Source organism: Schistocerca americana, chromosome 2 (genome assembly GCF_021461395.2).
Source record: "Schistocerca americana isolate TAMUIC-IGC-003095 chromosome 2, iqSchAmer2.1, whole genome shotgun sequence".
Taxonomy (NCBI): Eukaryota; Metazoa; Arthropoda; class Insecta; order Orthoptera; family Acrididae; genus Schistocerca; species Schistocerca americana.
In genome coordinates, this window is record NC_060120.1 from 702997124 (window position 1) to 703017806 (window position 20683).

At 42.5% G+C, this 20683-nt stretch overlaps 1 protein-coding gene across 1 annotated transcript in view; it reads left to right on the forward strand.

Moving 5' to 3' along the window:
- Positions 1-9663: 9663 nt before the first annotated feature.
- The window catches only part of LOC124596359 (esterase FE4-like), a 109918-nt gene continuing 98898 nt past the window's right edge, over positions 9664-20683 (forward strand). The window contains exon 1 of the mRNA XM_047135467.1: positions 9664-9755. Coding sequence (XP_046991423.1) covers positions 9687-9755 — 69 coding nt within the window. The 5' untranslated portion in view covers positions 9664-9686. The remainder of the gene's footprint in view (positions 9756-20683) is intronic.

The window sequence follows — 20683 nt, forward strand, 5'->3', positions numbered from 1 at the left end:
TTTCCTTATTAATGCGAACTGCACACTCTGATTGTCTCTTATGGTTTGAATTATTATGTGCCCGGTTAAAACTTTAGTGCAGTAATTGATGAATCTTTCCTCTTGCGCATTGTCCACATCACCAAAAGCGAGGAAAAAGTTCAACTGCAGATCGTATTGGTCGTTGTCTTTCGTTGCTAAGTAAAATTGTTCGCTCTATATGACGCGAGATCCACAGATACTCTTTAACAAAATCTTAATTATCCTGCGTCGTAATGTTATGTATGTCCAAACCTTCCTTGTTACAACTAACAGTCCACGAATTTACTTCCAAGTTAAATAGTCACTGTTCATTAACTTTTGAAGAGCAATTACCAAATATTCATAGAATGATGGAGGTGACACGTTGAACTCTACTTTTGATGAATAATTTTATTGTTCCTTTATGCTGAATACTTTATAAACATCACGCCACACTCATACACGGTTAATTAGCTCTGGTATTTTTGTTAGTTTCAAGTATCGTGGCAACTACGTCAGCTTTAAACTTCGGCGTAATTGTATCTCCTTCGTGTATTCGTATCACAGTCACCTACTCGAGACTAAACGTATATTATAGTCTTTTGAAACTTTGTCCATTCCTTTCTATAAGTTCACTTATATGAATGTTGAGTCCAATACTGCCTACTTCCGTTAATAAAGTCCAACAATTCGGTATACACAGTCAGCATACTATCTCGGTTCAAGTCTCTAGTCTGAATACCAGTTAACAAAATCCGTGCATCTACGTCACGCAACAACGGCTCTTGAAAGTAAAATCTCCACGCGCTCCGTTTGCTCAACCATGGCAAGAGCTCCTCTGGTATGACTTGATAGCACGATAGCTAGCAAGCGACTTACTTGTTCCGTTGCGTCTACAACTCTATTCCACATAAAACTTATCTCTGATCGACATTTCTTTGGACTTAACTTTCATGGTATTAATGACAGTCCTAGAGAAATTATTACTTAGATGTTTGGCAAATAACTAAAGATGACCTTTCTTTCTTCTTCCTTTCTACTAAAACACACACTGTAATGCCTAATGTTGGTGTTTATTAAGATTTTCTGGTGTTATAACATTTGCAAAGTTGTCGCATCTGTCAGGATAACTTTTCCCTACTTTACGTCATCATAGTCTTTTCTAATTGGGTTTTGGGGTTCATTAGTGTGCTACACATACAACTTACATTTTGCGGTCTCATCCTCTTATTGGTAATGTGGCCTATACATACAATTTTAGCCTGTCTGTATTGCCTTTTGCAGCTGCTGTGTGGTAAAATATTTCTATGTTCTTTTCCGACAACTGTGTCACGTACGCAACTCTGCAGGAAATTATTTTACAGCTAGCCTCAACCCTGCCAAGAATTGTTGTGGTGGCAGTAGTGCAAAATTAAGTTCTCTTTAGCAAGCAGTATAGGAAACAAAAGAAAAATTTGGAGTAGGATTTGAAATTCATAGAGATTAAATAAAAACTTTGAGGTTTGCCGATGACATTGTAATTTTGTCAAAGACAGTAAAGGACCTGGAAGAGCAGTTGAACGGAATTGACAGTGTCTTGAAAGGCGGATATAACACGAACATCAACAAAAGCAAAACGAGGATAATGGAACGTAGTCTAATTAAATCAGGTGATTCTAAGGGAATTAGATTAGGAAATGAGACACATAAAGTAGTAGATAAGTTCTGCTATTATGGAGCAAAATAACTGATGATTGTCGAAGTAGAGAGGGCAAAAAATGTAGACTAGCGATGGCAAGAAAAGCCTTTGTAAAGAAGAGAAATTTGTCAACTTCGAGTGTAGATTTAAGTGTCAGGAAATCGTTTCTGAAAGTATTTGTACGGAGTGTAGTCATATACGGAAGTGAAACATGGACGATAAATACACTCCTGGAAATGGAAAAAAGAACACATTGACACCGGTGTGTCAGACCCACCATACTTGCTCCGGACACTGCGAGAGGGCTGTACAAGCAATGATCACACGCACGGCACAGCGGACACACCAGGAACCGTGGTGTTGGCCGTCGAATGGCGCTAGCTGCGCAGCATTTGTGCACCGCCACCGTCAGTGTCAGCCAGTTTGCCGTGGCATACGGAGCTCCATCGCAGTCTTTAACACTGGTAGCATGCCGCGACAGCGTGGACGGACTTTGAGTGAGGGCGTATAGTGGGCATTCGGGAGGCCGGGTGGACGTACCGCCGAATTGCTCAACACGTGGGGCGTGAGGTCTCCACAGTACATCGATGTTGTCGCCAGTGGTCGGCGGAAGATGCTCGTGCCCGTCGGCCTGGGACCGGACCACAGCGACGCACGGATGCACGCCAAGACCGTAGGATCCTACGCAGTGCCGTAGGGGACCTCACCGCCACTTCCCAGCAATTTAGGGACACTGTTGCTCCTGGGGTATCGGCGAGGACCATTCGCAACCGTCTCCATGAAGCTGGGCTACGGTCCCGCACACCGTTAGGCCGTCTTCCGCTCACGCCCCAACATCGTGCAGCCCGCCTCCAGTGGTGTCGCGACAGGCGTGAACGGAGGGACGAATGGAGACGTGTCGTCTTCAGCGATGAGAGTCGCTTCTGCCTTGGTGCCAATGATGGTCGTATGCGTGTTTGGCGCCGTGCAGGTGAGCGCCACAATCAGGACTGCATACGACCGAGGCACACAGGGCCAACACCCGGCATCATGGTGTGGGGAGCGATCTCCTACACTGGCCGTACACCACTGGTGATCGTCGAGGGAACACTGAATAGTGCACGGTACATCCAAACCGTCATCGAACCCATCGTTCTACCATTCCTAGAACGGCAAGGGAACTTGCTGTTCCAACTAGACAATGCACGTCCGCATGTATCCCGTGCCACCCAACGTGCTCTAGAAGGTGTAAGTCAACTACCCTGGCCAGCAAGATCTCCGGATCTGTCCCCCATTGAGCATGTTTGGGACTGGATGAAGCGTCGTCTCACGCGGTCTGCACGTCCAGCACGAACGCTGGTCCAACTGAGGCGCCAGGTGGAAATGGCATGGCAAGCCGTTCCACAGGACTACATCCAGCATGTCTACGATCGTCTCCATGGGAGAATAGCTGCCTGCATTGCTGCGAAAGGTGGATATACACTGCACTAGTGCCGACATTGTGCATGCTCTGTTGCCTGTGTCTATGTGCCTGTGGTTCTGTCAGTGTGATCATGTGATGTATCTGACTCATGCTCTTCATCACTAAGGGGCCTAGAAGAATGTTTCAAGGAATATATCATCGCTTGTGCATCCAGAGCAGTGCAGACTGATGCAGAGACGTGTGAAGTGCGACTTTTTATGAGCAGAACAAATGCAACGACATGTTAGAAACAAATATTGACACCACACCCTCATTTTCAGTATGTAGGAGCACATTGAGTATACCCAGGTTTTTGCACCAGAAACTGATCATGAATTACTATTAGAACGAAATGAAAAAACCCCAAGCCATGGTTCTAATCGAGTTATGCATTTGTGATATCTTCGTGAACGGCACGCCTTGTGAGATAGCCAAAGGGAACTTCCGCCACTGATATATGCTCACAGGTACGATGGTATCTCAGCTAATTCATTCTGCATTGTGTAGGCCGCAGAAACCACTGAAAGTACTGCCAAAGCAAAATCTTGCGTAGTTTAACAACACCCTGAATCCTAATCTCATACGCTCAATACATACACGGATAGTAACTCAACAAGGCTAAATTTCCATGAGAGTAATGTTGCGACATATTCAGAAAAGGGAAGAGAACCGACGCCGAAATATGACAACCATAAGCATTTATGTCCATTGTCTAACGTGGTTTTGATACAATTTGCCCATTTTAGTTTTCTCACAGACGTAGAAGTATCGATTCGCCATATCTATTGACGCATCAGATACGTGTCTAGTGGTTAACTGACGTAAACCAAGAAACATACACTAACAAGAAATAAAATTAGTATTATTTGTAAAAACGGAAATAAGGGTAATGAAGCATAATTGTAAAAAATTTTCATCAAGCCACAACATCTATATATACAGGGTGTCCCAGCTATCTTGTCCACCCAAAATATCTCTGGAGCAATAACAGCTATTGGAAAACGACTTTCACCGGTATCAATGTAGGGTTGGGGCCCATGAATGTACATATTTGCAAACGTTCTAAAACGAAAGCATATGTGTTTTTCAACACAAACTTATGTTTTTTTAAATGGACCTCCTTTATTTTTTCTTCAGCAATCCATAGCATGACAAAGCACATACACAATGGTGTTGATTGCATCGCAATATTCCCATTACATCCCGAGATATCAAGACGCGAAGTCGACTCTTGAAACACCCAACATGCACTGCTAGCGCACGTCCTGAGGCTCAGGCGTGAACCCCATGCTGCCCGTAATCGCGATGTGATTGACATGTGTAATCAAACCTCCATACTTATCAAGAGGTCCGAAACGAATAATACGGTATGCTGCCATCAACTCTCATAAGCACATAATGGTTTCCCTCTTGCACGTTTTACGTATCTACGTACACAATATGAACCAGTACTGATCGGTGTACACCCGTCAGGTTGTCTTATTTATCCTGCACACCCAAAATAAGGTTTATCTAATGCGTTATATGACCCATTGCGCTTGTCGCGCAGGGCCTGGCTTTACCTAGTCAAGTGTCCAACGTAGTTCCGACTATTGCCACAGTTAGCACTTAGCCTTGTTTATGATTTGCGACCCATGCAAACTCCTGTACTCCACCACCCTCCGAGCATCCCATTTGTTGTTGCTTTACCGTGCAGTACACCGCTTGCCAGTGTAGTCGCGCATCAGAGTAATCTAGTGATGGCACGGAGGTAGTACACATTGTGAATAAACGTTGTGTTGTGGAACTTGTACTGTACAGTATAATGTACACACATGAAGATATGGTAGAAATGCTGCTGATCTATGGAGAATGTACGTTGACGGGAAAGACGTTATGAGATTGGTTGTTTGCTTATAGTACTGTTAGCGAACATTATGATTATTAAGTTAATATGTCTGTTTTCTACCCTACTCTACATACCTGTACTGTACCCTGTTGTAGGTGGACGAAATGCTGTTCAGGCAGAACGACTGTACAGAAGACGATTCCCTGACAAGCCATCGCCTTCGCGCCGGATGTTTGGTCGTCTCACATCTCGTCTACGTGAAACGGGAAGCTTAAATCCAAGACCTCGACATCGTCCTAGAGCACGCACAGATGTATGTGCTGAAGTTGCTGTGCTCGCTACCATAGCTGTGAATCCTCAAATCAGCACACGTCAAATGGAACGTGAAGTTGGTGTGTCGAAATCAAGTGCACAGCGTATTCTTAAACGTCATAAATTTCATCCTTATCATGTTCATTTACATCAGGATCTTCATGGAAATCACTTCCGCAATAAGGTAACATTTTGTTGGTGGGCTCAGCAAAAACTTCTGACTAATCCAAATTTTTTTGCAGACTTCTCTTTACCGACGAGGCATCATTCCCCAACAAAGGAATTGTCAATATGAGGAATATGCATTATTGGTCCGCAGACAATTCAAAATGTTTATAATTTATATAAAAAACAGCTACCAGCCACATATAAATTATAAACCTTAAGTACAATAGTAACGTTTCTCAACATGTCGACTTTCGACAAAATAGCGCAATCCAAAATGGCTCCGTCAGGTAGAGCATCAACGTCCGTGGAAAGTTAATGTTTGGTGTGGGATTATTAGAGATACGATTATCGGACCTTTCTTTGTAAATGGCATCCAAAATGGCAGACAATACTCCAGATTTATACGACACATTCTTCCTCTTCTCTTGGACACCGTACCTCTGAACCGGAGAATGGCTATGTGGTATCAACATGACGGATGCCCTGCACGTAACGCCTTACGAGCACGACGACTTCTGAACCGTAAGTTCCCTGGTAGGTGCTTTGGACGAGGTGATCCAGTTAGGTGGCCTGCCCGATCTCCGGACCTTACACCGCCTGATTATTTTCTCTGGGGAGCAGTGAAGGATGCTGTTTACCAACATGAACCAACAACACCAGAGGACATGAAGCAACGCATTATTGATGCTTGTACAGCCATCAAAGAGGAAACAGTAGCACGAAGTAGGACATCCTTCATCCGCAGAGTGACCCTATGTATGCAAGCCAATGGGCATCACTTTGAGCATGAGATGTGAACGCTATGTTTAGTATGTAGTGCTGGTATCACAGTGGAAGTTTCTACAAAGGGCCATTTTACTCAGTGATGATAAGAAACATTTGTTTGCAACAATTTGTCTTTTAACGCATTAGATAAACATAACATTGATAATTATGTGATAATCTAAACAACGGTAAAACTTTTAGTCCACTTGCTCGTTTCACTAAAACCATCAACATGAATTTTATTATTACGAGTGAATGATTAACTGTCACTTGCGCTAGATCTACAGTAAAGTAAAGTTTTAACGTTGAACGGCAGTACCTTTTTAGTAACGGATTAACGATAAGCGAAGTTAACTTTGTGACTAAAGTTGCGGTACACAGATATGTTACAGAACCGCATCACCCCTAGCCTATGGGATAAATACCTGCTGGAATGTACGACGTTAATGCAGGATGGCAACAGACCGTATTATTCGTTTCGGAACTCTTGATAAGCATGGAAGTGTGATTACGCATGTCAATCACATTGCGATTACGGGCAGCATGGGGTTCACGCCTGAGCCTCAGGACGTGCGCTAGCAGCGCATGTCTGGTGTTTCAAAAGTCAACTTCGCGTCTGAATATCTCGGAATGTAATGGGAATATTGCGATGGAATCAACGCCATTGTGTATGTGCTTTGTCATGCTATGGATTGGTGAAGAAATAATTTAGGAGGCCCATTTAAAAACAGATAAGTTTGTGTCAAAAAACACATATGATTTCGTTTTAGAATGTTTGCAAATATGTACATTCATGGGCCCCAGCCCTACATTGATACCGGTGAAAGTCGTTTTCCAATAGCTGTTCTTGTTCCAGAGATATTTTGGGTGGGCAAGATAGCTGGGACACCCTGTATACCGACATTGAACTAGTAAGCAAACAGACAATCCATGCAAGTTTGTGCAATGAGTACAGAGTGCAATTATGGGAATTAGTGCAAATAATAACCAAACGTAGCGGAATTATTTTATTCTATGTGCTTAAATGTTTTAACAGAGTTCTACCAGGCGAGTTTAGCAGAGATAAGATTAGGCTTGGGCAAAAAGGCATGTCTACAGGGCATACTGCCAATATAACGGATGACTGGGAAAGAGGAGAGCGTTGCCACACAACATTGGAGTGAGGCAAACAGAAAAGCAAACTTTGACATGTTACCTAACATGACACTGTGAGGTCACACAACGTAACTTAAAAACCCGAGCACCACGCCAAAATCAAAAATAAGGAGAAAGAACGGAGCGCTGTGATCCAGAATCATTATTCAAATACGACAGCGAGGAAAGTTGTGCTGATGGATCAGGCAAATGACGACAAATGTACTGATACACGCAGAAGCACTGCATCATAGATGCGTCCTCAACCCTTGAAATAACGAGGCTTTCGGACCTCAAAGACGCATTTAGTCATGCTGCCATTCTGTTTCTTTTGCTAGAAGCACAGAGAATGACATTCTGTTAACAAGCACGACCGCAGCTATTAAAAGGCATCATGTTTGGCATAACTCGGTTTAAAGCTGGAAAATGGTTGATTAATAAAACATGGTCGATTCCGTGGCTTCCTAACAACAAACATTCTGTTTCAGCGAAACCACGATAAGCTGATCTACAACAGGCTTTCTGTAATGTGCATGCTGACTTCAGACCTGCCAACCCGATGCATACCACAGCCGTGGTCTGCTGTTGCTGCCTACTGCGTCACTGGATCATCGCGAAAGTGAAGCCTGACTTGCGACCTGCTCTCCTACACTACGGATCGTTGCGGAAGATTTGAAGCTGCCACCTCCACTCTGACTAGGTATGGCGCATTTGTGCTGCCTCCTGGGTGACTCGTGAGTATCTGCTGCAGTGCATGGTGAATGACCAGGCCCCAGTCTTTGCCTTATCGACACTCTGGACCACAGTCAGCAGACTGAAACCAAATGCTGTCTTTCAGAGCCCTGAGGTGGAAGCCGCATTGTATCGGAAAGTGTCCTGGGTTGGCCGGTGATGCCCCCCTATCCCCCCCTCCCCCCCCCCCCTGCCGCTGCCACCACACCGACCTACAGGGCGACTTCATAAGTCGGTGACAAGGCATCAGCACTTCTTTGCACCGAGCGAGGTGGCGCAGTGGTTAGCACACTGGACTCGCATTCGGGAGGACGACGGTTCAATCCCATCTCCGGCCATCCTGATTTAGGTTTTCCGTGATTTCCCTAAATCGTTTCAGGCAAATGCCGGGATGGTTCCTCTGAAAGGGCACGGCCGATTTCCTTCCCCATCCTTCCCTAACCCGAGCTTGCGCTCCGTCTCTAATGACCTCGTTGTCGACGGGACGTTAAACACCACTAACCTAACCTAACCACTTCTTTGCGGCATACACGTTTACACGCAGCCACTGACCGCAGTTCTCAGAACATCAGTAACTCTTTACACTTTACACGATAAATGAACACTATAGAAAATATTACTGTCTAATTGGTGGTCCTGGCCCTGTTCATATGTTTAGAAATGGTTGCAGGACTCATCTGCCGACTATAGCAGATGATGTCGAATGGCTATAGCAAGTAGAAATCTACTGTTACTAGTATTAATGGCCCCTGCTTTGATTACAACCGAGATAGAATCTCCCTACACGTCGGTCAGGGGCATGAAGATGGCGTAGTAAAATAAAATAAGAAACCAGATGGCTCGAGGTGTTTAATTTGACATCCTTTTAATTTGGTACGTTAAAATATTCCGACAGCACACTGTGTACAGCTTATTTTCCAAAAACGGTATTTCAGAAACTTGCCTTGTTTCATAGGTATGTGGCTTTAAAGCTTCTTTAATTTATGTTGTAACAAAAGTTACAAAACTAATGGTGTTGCGGTGTTTCGTGATGTTTCAAATTATTGCATGAACTGACTACATAGTTTTCAAGAACATTAATTACATATCGATTTATATACCAAAAATTATTTTTTTAGGTGTCATCGTTCCAAACATATTCTCTCTGTACCTAAAATGCCAAATCACCTTTCGGAGTTTGTTTCACCCCTTACAGGTGAAACTGGGCACAAGCAAACAAATATGTATCGTATTATTTTCTGCCCTCCCCATACCCACCATGTTTTATCAAGATCGTTTACTGACGTTCGGGAAAACCCTCTTTTAAGGCATCTCGTAACATCATATGATATAGTATTTTTAACGAAACCAAATTACTGTTTGTGAAGGGGATAATAAATGACAGCCCCGATAGATATGCCTCTGTCGGTTACTTAAAACCATATATTACCCTCTTGAAGTGTGTAGCCAGGAAGACATTTAGTCGGTCATATCAGTTACTATCTGAAGTAGGACTGGTGATGAAGTGATTTCACACGTATTTCACAGCGTCATTTATAGATAAGACAGTTGAGCTCTGACGGACCAGCTGAGTATATTCAGTTCAGTTTTCTCTGGCCACTACACCGTGTCAGCAGGTCTCAGACAATATGGAGTCCAGCGAGTCACTTCTCTTGGTTGTTGTAGTACAGCTCTCTCTGCTAGCACTCTGCGTAACTGTAAGTTGATTACCGTGCCCCCTCTTACCAATGTGTTGTATTTTACAACGTTTCAGGTTTTTTCAGTAGACATGACTCGAAACAGATAGTGAAATGGAATCCTTGTGCTATTTAAAATGAATATTAGTGCAGGTTTGATTGTGAGATACATTGACGGAAAAAAATCGCAACACCAAGAATGAGTTGTCCAACATACTCGTAACACTGAAAACATGGTGTCTGTTCAAATTTCCCGTCGTTCACGTGAGTGTGGCGCTAGTAGAAGCACTACGAGGATGCATATCAGGTTTCCTTTAAATACACGCTGAGCGTTAGTTACCTTGAGAGATTTGACGTGGTGGCCTGACATTAGTCAAGAAAGCCTTTAAGACGACAAAGACGCTATTATCAACACGCCACTGAGTTTGAACAAGATCGTGTAATAGGGCTATGAATACTGCAGAAAGACTGGGCAGGAATGTAGCTACTGTAGATGACTGCTGGCAGCGGTGACTATGAGAATCAAAAAGACCCTGCTCCGGACGGCCACGTGGCAGTACTGAGAGGGACAACCATCGTGTTCGGAGTGTGGCTCTGGCGCACCCTACCCGGTTTCCAGCACCAGTTTGACCAGCTGTTGACACCACAGTGACACATCGAACTGTTGCAAATCGGTTGCTTCAAGGACAGTTCCGAGACAGAAGCCGTGTAATGCGCATTGTACTGACCCCAAACCACCGCCATTTGGGACTTTAGTGATCTCAAGCGAGAGTTCATTTGAGGGTAGGGTAGAGATCTTTGAGTTTTCTGCTGAAAGATGGTTCATCCTTGGTGCCAGTTGGTTAGAAGGAAGCCTGTCTGCGTGTTAGACGCACTGGACATAAACTTGGGGTTATGGTCTAGAGTGCGATTTCGCATGACAGCGGGAGCTTTCTCATGATTATACCACGCCCTCTGCAAAAGTATACGTCAGTCTTTTGATATGACCTGTTGTGCTGCCAGGCATGAACAGTATTCCAGGGAGTGTTTTCCATCAGGATAGTGCTCGTCCACATACCGTTGTTGTAACACAAAATCCTATACACAGTCTGGACATGTTGCCTTGGCCTGCTCGACCACCAGATCTGTCTCCGAACGACAACGCCAGCGTCATGTAGAAACAGCATTAATCGCTCCTGTATTGATCGACAAAGTGCAACAAGCATTGAATTCAGTCCTAAAAACTGCCGTCTACAATACAGTGCATGCCACTTTGCATGGTTACAATCAATATTCTGGCGGTTACACCAGTTATTAATATTCCAACATTTCACATTTGCAATGACTTACCTCATGCTCAAATTAACCTGTGATCGTCTACGTCTACGACAATGTGATTACTCTGCTACTCACATCAAAGTGCATGTCACAGGGTTCAATGAATTACCTTCATGCTGTCTCTGTAACATTCCAGTCTCGAACAGCGCGCGCGGGAAGAAAGAGCCCTTAAATTTTTCTGTGCGAGCCCCGATTTCTCTTATTTTATCGTGATGATCATTTCTCCCTATTTAGGTGGGTGCCAACGGAATGTTTTCGAAATCACAGGAGGAATCTGCAGTGTTAATCACTTCAGTAAGTTACCTATTCAGACGTAGTCTCGAAACTTTGTGACTCTACGTTAATAATTTTTTCGACCTGCGTATTTTTTTCACTTCAATGTATTACGGTAACTACATTGACAATCAAACGTATTAGAACATTTCTAAAGACTTTCCACAGGTAAGATATAAATTTTTGAAAACGCGTAAATTTCTTCAAACAAAGTTTGTAATCGTGCTTCCCCTGGATGATGCATTACCATCTTATTGGATGTCAACATGAACTTTATTTAAGCGGTTACTCTAATCTTCTTTCTTGTGATATTTGCTAGTCGCAATACTGCATCCCAACCTTCTGTAAATGTTGGCTCAAGTAAGTGTAAATGCATGTTGACGGCCACAGGAGGTGATGTTACCATTTTCAGATTGAGTATGTGTTCTATATCTGAATGGCCTGTCCGGGAAGCTCTCGTATCCCCCTGCTTACTTTATTTTTTTCAAATTAATCTTCTAGTCGTTTCAGAACTGACAGACGTATAACTTCGTATGTCAATAATACTGTTCCGATCCATCGAGCAGGAGTAGCGTAGTGAATAGGAAGCCAATTATGGAGTGCGGGTGAGTGTTCCATGTTCACGTCCAAGGCTACCGCTTACACATTTATATTTGCAATATTGCTCATCTATCGTGTAAAGTGTACAGAGTAATATGTGTCTTCGGAACAGTCGTCGGTGGCCAGGCGTAAACGTGTATGCAGTAAAGAAGTGCCGATGCCTTGTCAGCGAGTCATGAGGTCGCCCTGCAGGTCAGTGTGGTGGCAGCAGGGGGACGAGGAGGCATCACCTCCCTGTCGAGAGCATTTCGTGACACGGTGCGGCTTCCACCCCAGTGCTCTCGAAGACAGCATTTGGTTGCAGTCTGCCAACTATGGTCCAGGATGTCTATAACGCAAAGACTAGGGCCTGGTCATTCACCATGTATTGATTAAGACTGCAGCAGATACTCACGAATCACCCAGGAGACAGCACAAATGCGCCATACCTGGTCAGAGTGTAGATGGCAGCTTCAAATCCGCGATGATCCGTAGTGTAGGAGGGCAGGTCGCACACCAGACTTCGCTTTCTCGATGATCCAGTGACGCAGTAGGCAGCAACGGCAGACCATGGCTGAGATATGCATCAGTTGGCAGGTCTGAAGTCAGAATTCAGGTAGCAGGGAGGCCGTCGTCGACCAGTTTATCGTGGTTTCACTGAAGCTTAGGCCGGCGGCGGTGGCCGAGCGGTTCTAGGCGCTCGAGTCTGGAACCGCGCTGCTGCTACGGTCGCAGGTTCGAATCCTGCCTCGGGTATGGATGTGTGTGATGTCCTTCAGTTTAAGTAGTTTTAAGTCTAGGGGACTGATGACCTCAGATGTTGAGTCCCATAGTGCTCAGAGCCATTTGAACCATTTTTTTGAAACTTAACAGAATATCACAGACGAATGTTGAAGATTAGATTCGTAGATCACATAACTAATGAGGAGGTAACGAACAGAATTGGGGAGAAGAGGAGTTACTGGCTCAACTTGACAAGAAGAAGGGATCGGTTGGTAGGACATGTTCTGAGGCATCAAGGGATCACCAATTTAGTATTGGAGGGCAGCGTGGAGGGTAAAAATCGTAGAGAGAGACCAAGAGATGAATACACTAAGCAAATTCAGAAGGATGTAGGTCGCAGAAGGTACTCAGAGATGAAGAAGCTTGCACAGGATAGAGTTGCATGGAGAGGTGCATCAAACCAGTCTCAGCACTGAAGACCACAACAACAACTGATTCTGGCAATACGGCAGAGTGGCAGCATGACTGAATGTGTTTCTGAGGCGCGAAAGCGTCGTCATTTAAAGGTCTGAGCTCACTCATATGACGCTGTGGCTCTGGCCGTATCAGCGCATTTGCTCTTATTTATCATGTCCGTGAGCACAACTTGCCTCGGTGCGGTACTTAAATATTTATTCTGGATTACCGCGCTCCTTTCTTTGTGCTGAAGTTTGATTTTGCCGTGGTGATCGTATTTTGAAGTTACGTTATGCTAACTCACAGCGTCTTGTTAGGTACACGGCAACGCTTGTGTTCATGTTTGCCTCACTCCAAGGTTGTGTGTCAGTGCTCGCCTCTTTCCCAGTCATCTGTTATATTGACAATACGCGTCCGTGACATGCTTTTTGGAGCAGGCCTAATCTTATCTGTGCTGAACTCACCTGGCTGAACTCTGTTAAAACATTTCAGCTCGTAAAATAAAATTATTCTGCTCTACAACACTCCTCTCGTTCAAAAACGTCCGTCCCGAATTCTGCATTTGATTACTATTTGCACTAATCTCATAGGTCTATTTCCATAATTGTACATTGTGCCCATTGTACAAACTTACACCCATTGTCTGTTTGTTTACTGATTTTATGCCAGTGTATATATATATATATATATATATATATATATATATATATATATATATATATATATATCAGCGCATTTGCTCTTATTTATTATATCCGTGAGCACAACTTGCCTCAGTGCAGTAATTAAATATTTATTCTGGATTGCCGCGCTCCTTTCTTTGTGCTTAAGTTTGATTTTGCCGTGGTGATAGTATTTTGTTACCTCACAGCGTCTTGTTAGGTAACACGGCAACGTTTGTTATTTTTTATATATATATATATATATATATATATATATATATATATATGTTTTGGTTTGATGAACCTTTACAAATATATGACACAATATCCTTATTTTTGTTTTTACAAGTTATACTAATTTTATAGTTTTGTTAGTATAAGTTTCTTGGTTTACGTCAGTTAACCAGTGGACAAGTAATGCTCAACAGGTGTGGAGAATCGGTATTTCTACGTCTGAAACGAAAGTAAAATGCGCAAATTGCTATCAAAAGCACGGAAGACAATGGATATACTGCTTACGATTACTACATTTCGACGTTGGTTCTCTTCATGTTCTAAATATGTCGCAACATCTGTCGCAAGGAAATTTAGTCTTGTTGAGTTTCTATTAGTGTATCTAAGGAGTGTGTGAGATTAGGATGCTGGGTGTTGTTATGGTACGCTAGTTTTTGCGTTGGCAGCTCTTCCAGTGTTTTCTCTACCCAATACAATGCAGAATGAGTTAGCTGGAATACAGGCATACTTGTGAGCGTAGATCGGTGGTGGAAGTTCGCCTTGGCTATCTCACAAGTAGAGACATTCACCTAGATATCAGCATTGCGTAAGTCGAGTACAACCATGGCTTGATGTTTCTCGTTCCAACAATAATTCATGATCACAGTTCCTGGTGCAATAGTTGAGGATACCCAGTACATTCCTACATACTGAAATGAGGTTGTGGTGCAAATGTTTCTTTCTGACATTCGCTGCTTTTGTTCTGTCCAGATATTGTTAGTGCATCAGTCTACACCTTTCTGGCTGCGCAACTGGTGCAATTTTCCTTCAAACAGTCTTTCAGATCTCTTAGTGACATAAGAGCATGAGTTTCTCCATGTTCGGAAATTATCAACACCTATTGCGTCTTTACTTGTACTCGTTTATCCGTCGCTGCCCATCTTCCTGGATAAGAGTGAACCATATAACATCGATACTGCGTTGTCATCCAACCATTGGTAGTCTGACCTATACATGCAGTTTTACTCTGTCTGTATCTACTTCTACAGTTGCTATGTGGTAAAACATTTCTATGTTATTTTCCGACACCTTTGTCACGTGTCGCAACTCCGCAGAGAATTATTTTTCTGTTAGCCGTAACCCTATCAAGAATTCTTGTGGTGGAAATAATAAAGAATTCAGTCTATCGCATGAGAGACTGTTTCCTGTAACGACTCCAATCGAATTCTCGTATCGTTGAGTTTGCAAGTATTTGTTATACGATGGCCAATTAGCTCGGTGGTTTTTGTATTTCCCCCAAATCACTGTTTTCCTCGTACCCCATGTGCACTGTGCTAAATCGTTAGTTAAATCACGTGCTATTTGGTGCTACTCACAACGTCCTGCTCTAAATCCTACAGTAGCTATGCGACAGCAATGCAAACGATGTCGATGGCAGTGCTGTTAAAGCAGAATTACTAAGCACAGCCTTCCGGAATTTTTTCACTAAGGAAGATGAAGTAAATATTCCAAAAATTCGAAAAAAGAACAGCTGCCGACATGAGTAACTTATAAGTAAACATCCTCGGAGTAGTGAACCAACTTAAGACACTCAATAAACGCAAGTCTTCCGATCCAGAGTGCTTACCAATTAGGTTCCCTTCAGAGTACGCTGACCCAATAGCTCCATACGTAACTGTCATATACAACCGTTCGCTAGACGAGAGGTCTGTACCCAAAGAGTGGAAATTTGCGTAGGTTACATCAATATTCAAGAAACGCCCACATCATTAACGTCGACATGCAGCAGAATTTTGGAACATATATTGCGTTTTAACATTTGGCAAGGGGTCTCAGATTGATTCCGTATTTATAGATTTACAGAGGGCTTTTGAAACCGTATCTTGCAAGCGGCTTGCAATGAAGTTGATTGTTTGCGAAATATTTATCTTAGGTATGTAACTAGATTCGTACCTTCCTTCAGATTCGTCACAGTTAGTAGTAATTAATGGAAAGTCATAGATAAAAATTGAAGCAATTTCTGCCATTCCCTAAGGTAGTGCTATCGGCCCCCTGCTGTTCTCTATCGATAGAAACGATGTAGGATAAAATCTGAGCAGCGGTCTTAGGTTCGTTTCAGATGATGCCGTCGTTTATCGTCTAGTAAACTCATCAGAATATCAAAACAAATTGCAAAACCATTTAGATAAGTTGTCTGTGAGGCAATTGACCGTAAATAATGAAAAGTGTGACGTCATTCACATAAATGTTGAAAGAAATCCGTTAAAATTCGTTTAGATGATAAATCAGTCACATCTATAGTCTGTAAATTTCTTTACCTTTACGCACCATCGGGCCTCAGAGAAGCCGACGTGATGTTTAATGCCTTCTTTATTAGTAACTATACATTTTATTTCAAAGAAATTTTATTAATTTTTCTAATTTGTAAAGTTAGTCATAATTTCGGAAACTTATTATAAAGATTTACCTACTATTTGTTGTCAAAGATCTGACAATAGTCGTCAATAACCGAAAAAACAAAGGTGGGCTATCTGCATATTTTATTGCACCTAGCCGACCGAAGTGGCCGTGCGGTTAAAGGCGCTGCAGTCTGGAACCGCAAGACCGCTACGGTCGCAGGTTCGAATCCTGCCTCGGGCATGGATGTTTGTGATGTCCTTAGGTTAGTTAGGTTTAACTAGTTCTAAGTTCTAGGGGACTAATGACCTCCGCAGTTGAGTCCCATAGTGCTCAGAGCCATTTGAACCATTATTGCACCTAAATGACGTGAAGTATAGTCTACATTATTTGGTTTTCAGCTTGATGTGATGATAGGCACTTATGTTCCTAAGAAAAACAAAGTTGTTACCGTCCTTAGCTCTCTTCATGACCAACCAGCGGTATCATCGTCACAACTAAAGTAGTCTAAAGTTACAATGACATACAGGGCCACAAAGGGCGGCGTTGACGCCATGGTTCACAAGACGCGATGCTACCTTGTAAAGAGAGAAACAAGGCGCTTATTACTGGTGGTTTTCTTCAGCTTGATCGACGTAAGTGTAATGAATGCATACATAATTTGGATGATGCTAGTTGCCATTAAAAAATGGGACGTCAGACTTTCATCGTCACACCAGAGGTAAAGAGCTAAATGATTAGTAGCATCGGATCCTCGAAAGGCAGTAAAACCACCAGCTATGAAAAGGAGAAGATGTGCATATTATACGGAGAAGGACGAAAAAGTCAAATTAGATGTTATTAGTGCACCTAGTCTGTATGCACGGAATGTTCTGCTACTGCCTTAGACCCAACACAAATTTGTAATAAGAATAAAAGCCACCAGTTAAAGCATAAAAACTGTTTTTGAAATGTAAATTTTAAATAAATAAAATTATTTTAAAACTATTTACACCTCAGAAGTCGCTCACATCATAAGTAACCAAAGTAGTGTAAATGTATGTCAATTTAAACAACACGGGCCTGAGAGACCGGACTGGTAGGAAATGGTATGCGGATTTTCTGTTACGCAGAGAGTTAAATTGGAAAGGAAACATAGAAAATGTTGAGAGGGAAGTGAACCAAAGACTGCGTTTCATTGACAGAATAGAGCAAGTGCAAAGAAGGGAAGCACGTTTTGTATTATCGGAAAATAGGGGAGACAGTGTCATGGACATGATATAGGTTTTGGGTTGGACATCATTAAAATACGGGCTTTTTTGTTTGTGGCGGGATCTTCTCACGAAATTTCAGTCACCAACTTTCTCCTCAGAATGTGAAAATATTTTTTGATGCCTACATACATAGGGAGAAATAATCACCTCAATAAAATAAGGTAAGTCAGAAATCGGACGGGAAGATTTGGGTGTTCGTTTTTAGCGGGTGACGTTTGAGAGTGGAATTATAGAGAATTAATGTGAAGGTGGTTCGATGAACCCTCTTCCAGGCACTTAAGTGCGATTTGCAGAGCAGCCGTGTAGATGTATATGCCACGCTACTATGGTTTTAGCAGTGTCTGCCCTCGCTTGTAGTTGCCCAGTCTTGTTATTCTGCTCCTGCATATTTTTGTTAATTACAGTACCTAAAATTTTTCCACCTTCATCTGACCACCCTCTTTTCCTACACACTAGCGTCTGTGGTAATGTGTCAGCGATTTGTGTCAGTTGAGCTCTAAGTTTACCACACGATAGCGTCACCTCATGGTATTCACTCTGCATCTCGGAGAGAATTTTGTTACCCTAAGCCCCTTATGTAGTTCCATGAATGCATTCTGCAGTCTACAGACCTCGTTTCTTACTTCTCACACATCAACAGTCAACCTCAATATCCTTTGATGACTGGTCAGTAAGACATTCGGTTGTTGATAAAAGAACACACCTGACTCTAACAGTTTAATGCGAACTATATCCACTGCTCTTCCTCTAATGACGTGGTGCAATATCAGGATTACCACAGTCCATCTGAATGTTCCAGGTCATCTGGCACCTGAGAAAAGCAGCTTCCGTCACTCCCTTTTGAAAAAGCATTTACATAACAAAACTAAGAAATTACACGTAACCAACGTACAGTTGTAAATGGTTAAAATTCAGAATACACTCGAAAAAGAATAGAAAAACATCTGCATTAAACAGCTCTTAAGCAAATGCGAGTAAATATTACTACTTGTTGCGTGCATTCTGCTTGTCCACTAGTATGAGCTCTGACTTCTTTAGTCGTTTTGTTGTACCATGACTCCGTCGCCGGGACTTGTGGTAAGCTCCTCCTTACATGGACAATAAGAGTTTTAGTCCGTAACTGTAATTTAACGTTCATTGCGAGAGTTACATCGATGACTTGATAAGGACCCTATTGCGTCATGAATTTTTTTGTCTTTGCTTTAGGCGTGTAGGTATTAGTGACTCATACCCATCGAACCACTCGATATTTTTGCAGTTTTCCCATACACTGTGTGAACTGCTTTTTCGTACCAAAGTTTAAGCTCACTTTACAGCCTACCATATCTCCCATATTGTTTCTGCAATTTTTTTAATATATTCACAGTTTAGTCCTAATTTGGAAGCATTATATCAAAGAGGATGGCATATCTTTACCGTACACCACTTCGAAATGTGAGAGACTATTACCAGTATGTGCTTTAAAGTTATACGTACAAACCACGTATTGTTAATGTGTACTCAGTCCGCATAATGGCTGTTAATATAATATCACAACACTTTATAGAATGTCCTATGAACTAGTTCCATAATGCCATTAGTTTTCGGATCGAACGAGCTTGTATGTAACTTCCGGATACAAAGTACATGAAATAATTCCTTTATCAAGTCGAATACAAAATTTGTACTCTGATCTATAACTAAGCTATCAAGCACAAAAAACTGAATTATTCAGCTATTAACTAAAGCATGGGCAATGTTCTATTCTACACTTCTAAAACATACATTTCAGTCATCTGAATGGGTTTCAGCGGCTCTGTTAGTCTCTTTCAAGGGATTTTTGATGACTAAGAGTAACTATTTATGAACAAGTATTGCTCGTCGTCACATTTCCTTGTTCTCCACCAGAACCTTACCACTACTCACATGTCGACTGATTGGCATCTTCCGTGACCTGCCAACACATGGTCAAGTACCCGTTGCAACACTTCATCCTTGAGCACCAGCGCTGGTTTTTACCTGAGTACCTGACCAAATTTGCTGGTCGCTTGCACTTGGCTACTCTGTTACAGTATTGCCTAGCGAGTTCACTACTCCAACTTTTCTGCTAAATGTATTTCCATTTGTGTCTTCCAAACCGATTTATGGATCAGCTCATAATCAAATTCACTGAGTTTGAGTACCCAATTTACTCAACAGATCTTTCAGCCCCAACAGCCATTTTCATGCATGATCTGTGACGACCTGAAACTTTACAGCAACATAAATAACAACGAAAGTACGCTATTCCGCATACCACTGACAACATTTCCTTGTCCATAGTGAAATACGAGGAGTATTTGAAAAGTCCATGCAAAGTCCGAGAGATGGCACCATCGGAGCGTATCGAGGTCATGTTTAGTTAGTAGCATCTTTGGAAAGAACGCACACCAAGTTTCAGCCATATTGGTCTATTTCTTTGTGTTTGGCATTCGTGTGAATCAAGGAAGTCGAGCGATTGTCAAAAATTGGACGAAAAAGAATGTCGTGTGGTGATTAAACACTGCTTTATAAAGTCAAAACGCCTCAGGAGACTGAAGAGGAGCATCATAAACATTACGGTGACTCTGCACCTTCGATTATAACAGTTTATAAGTGGTTTCAAAATTTTCGGAGTGGCCATACGGGCACAAGTGATGCTGAACGTTCTGGATGCCCTGTGGAGGTTATGACTCCAGAAATCATTGATAACATCCTTGATATGGTGATGGATGACATACGAGTTAAGGTGTGTGAGATTGTTAGTGCTGTGGGCATCTAGAATGAACGGGTACATAATATTTGGGATAAACATTTGGACATGAGAAAGCTATCCACAAGATGGGTTCCGCGATTGCTCACGCTTGACCAAAAACGGAATCGTGTGAAGTGTTGCAAGGATGGTTTGCAGCTGTTCAGGAATAATCCACCATAGTTTAAGCGTCGTTTCGACACTGTTGATTAAACATGGATACATTACTATACTCCTGAGACCAAACAACAATCTAAACAATGGGTTACGAAGGGAGAATCTGCAGCAAAAAAGGTGAAGACCATTCCTTCGGCCGGAAAGGTTATG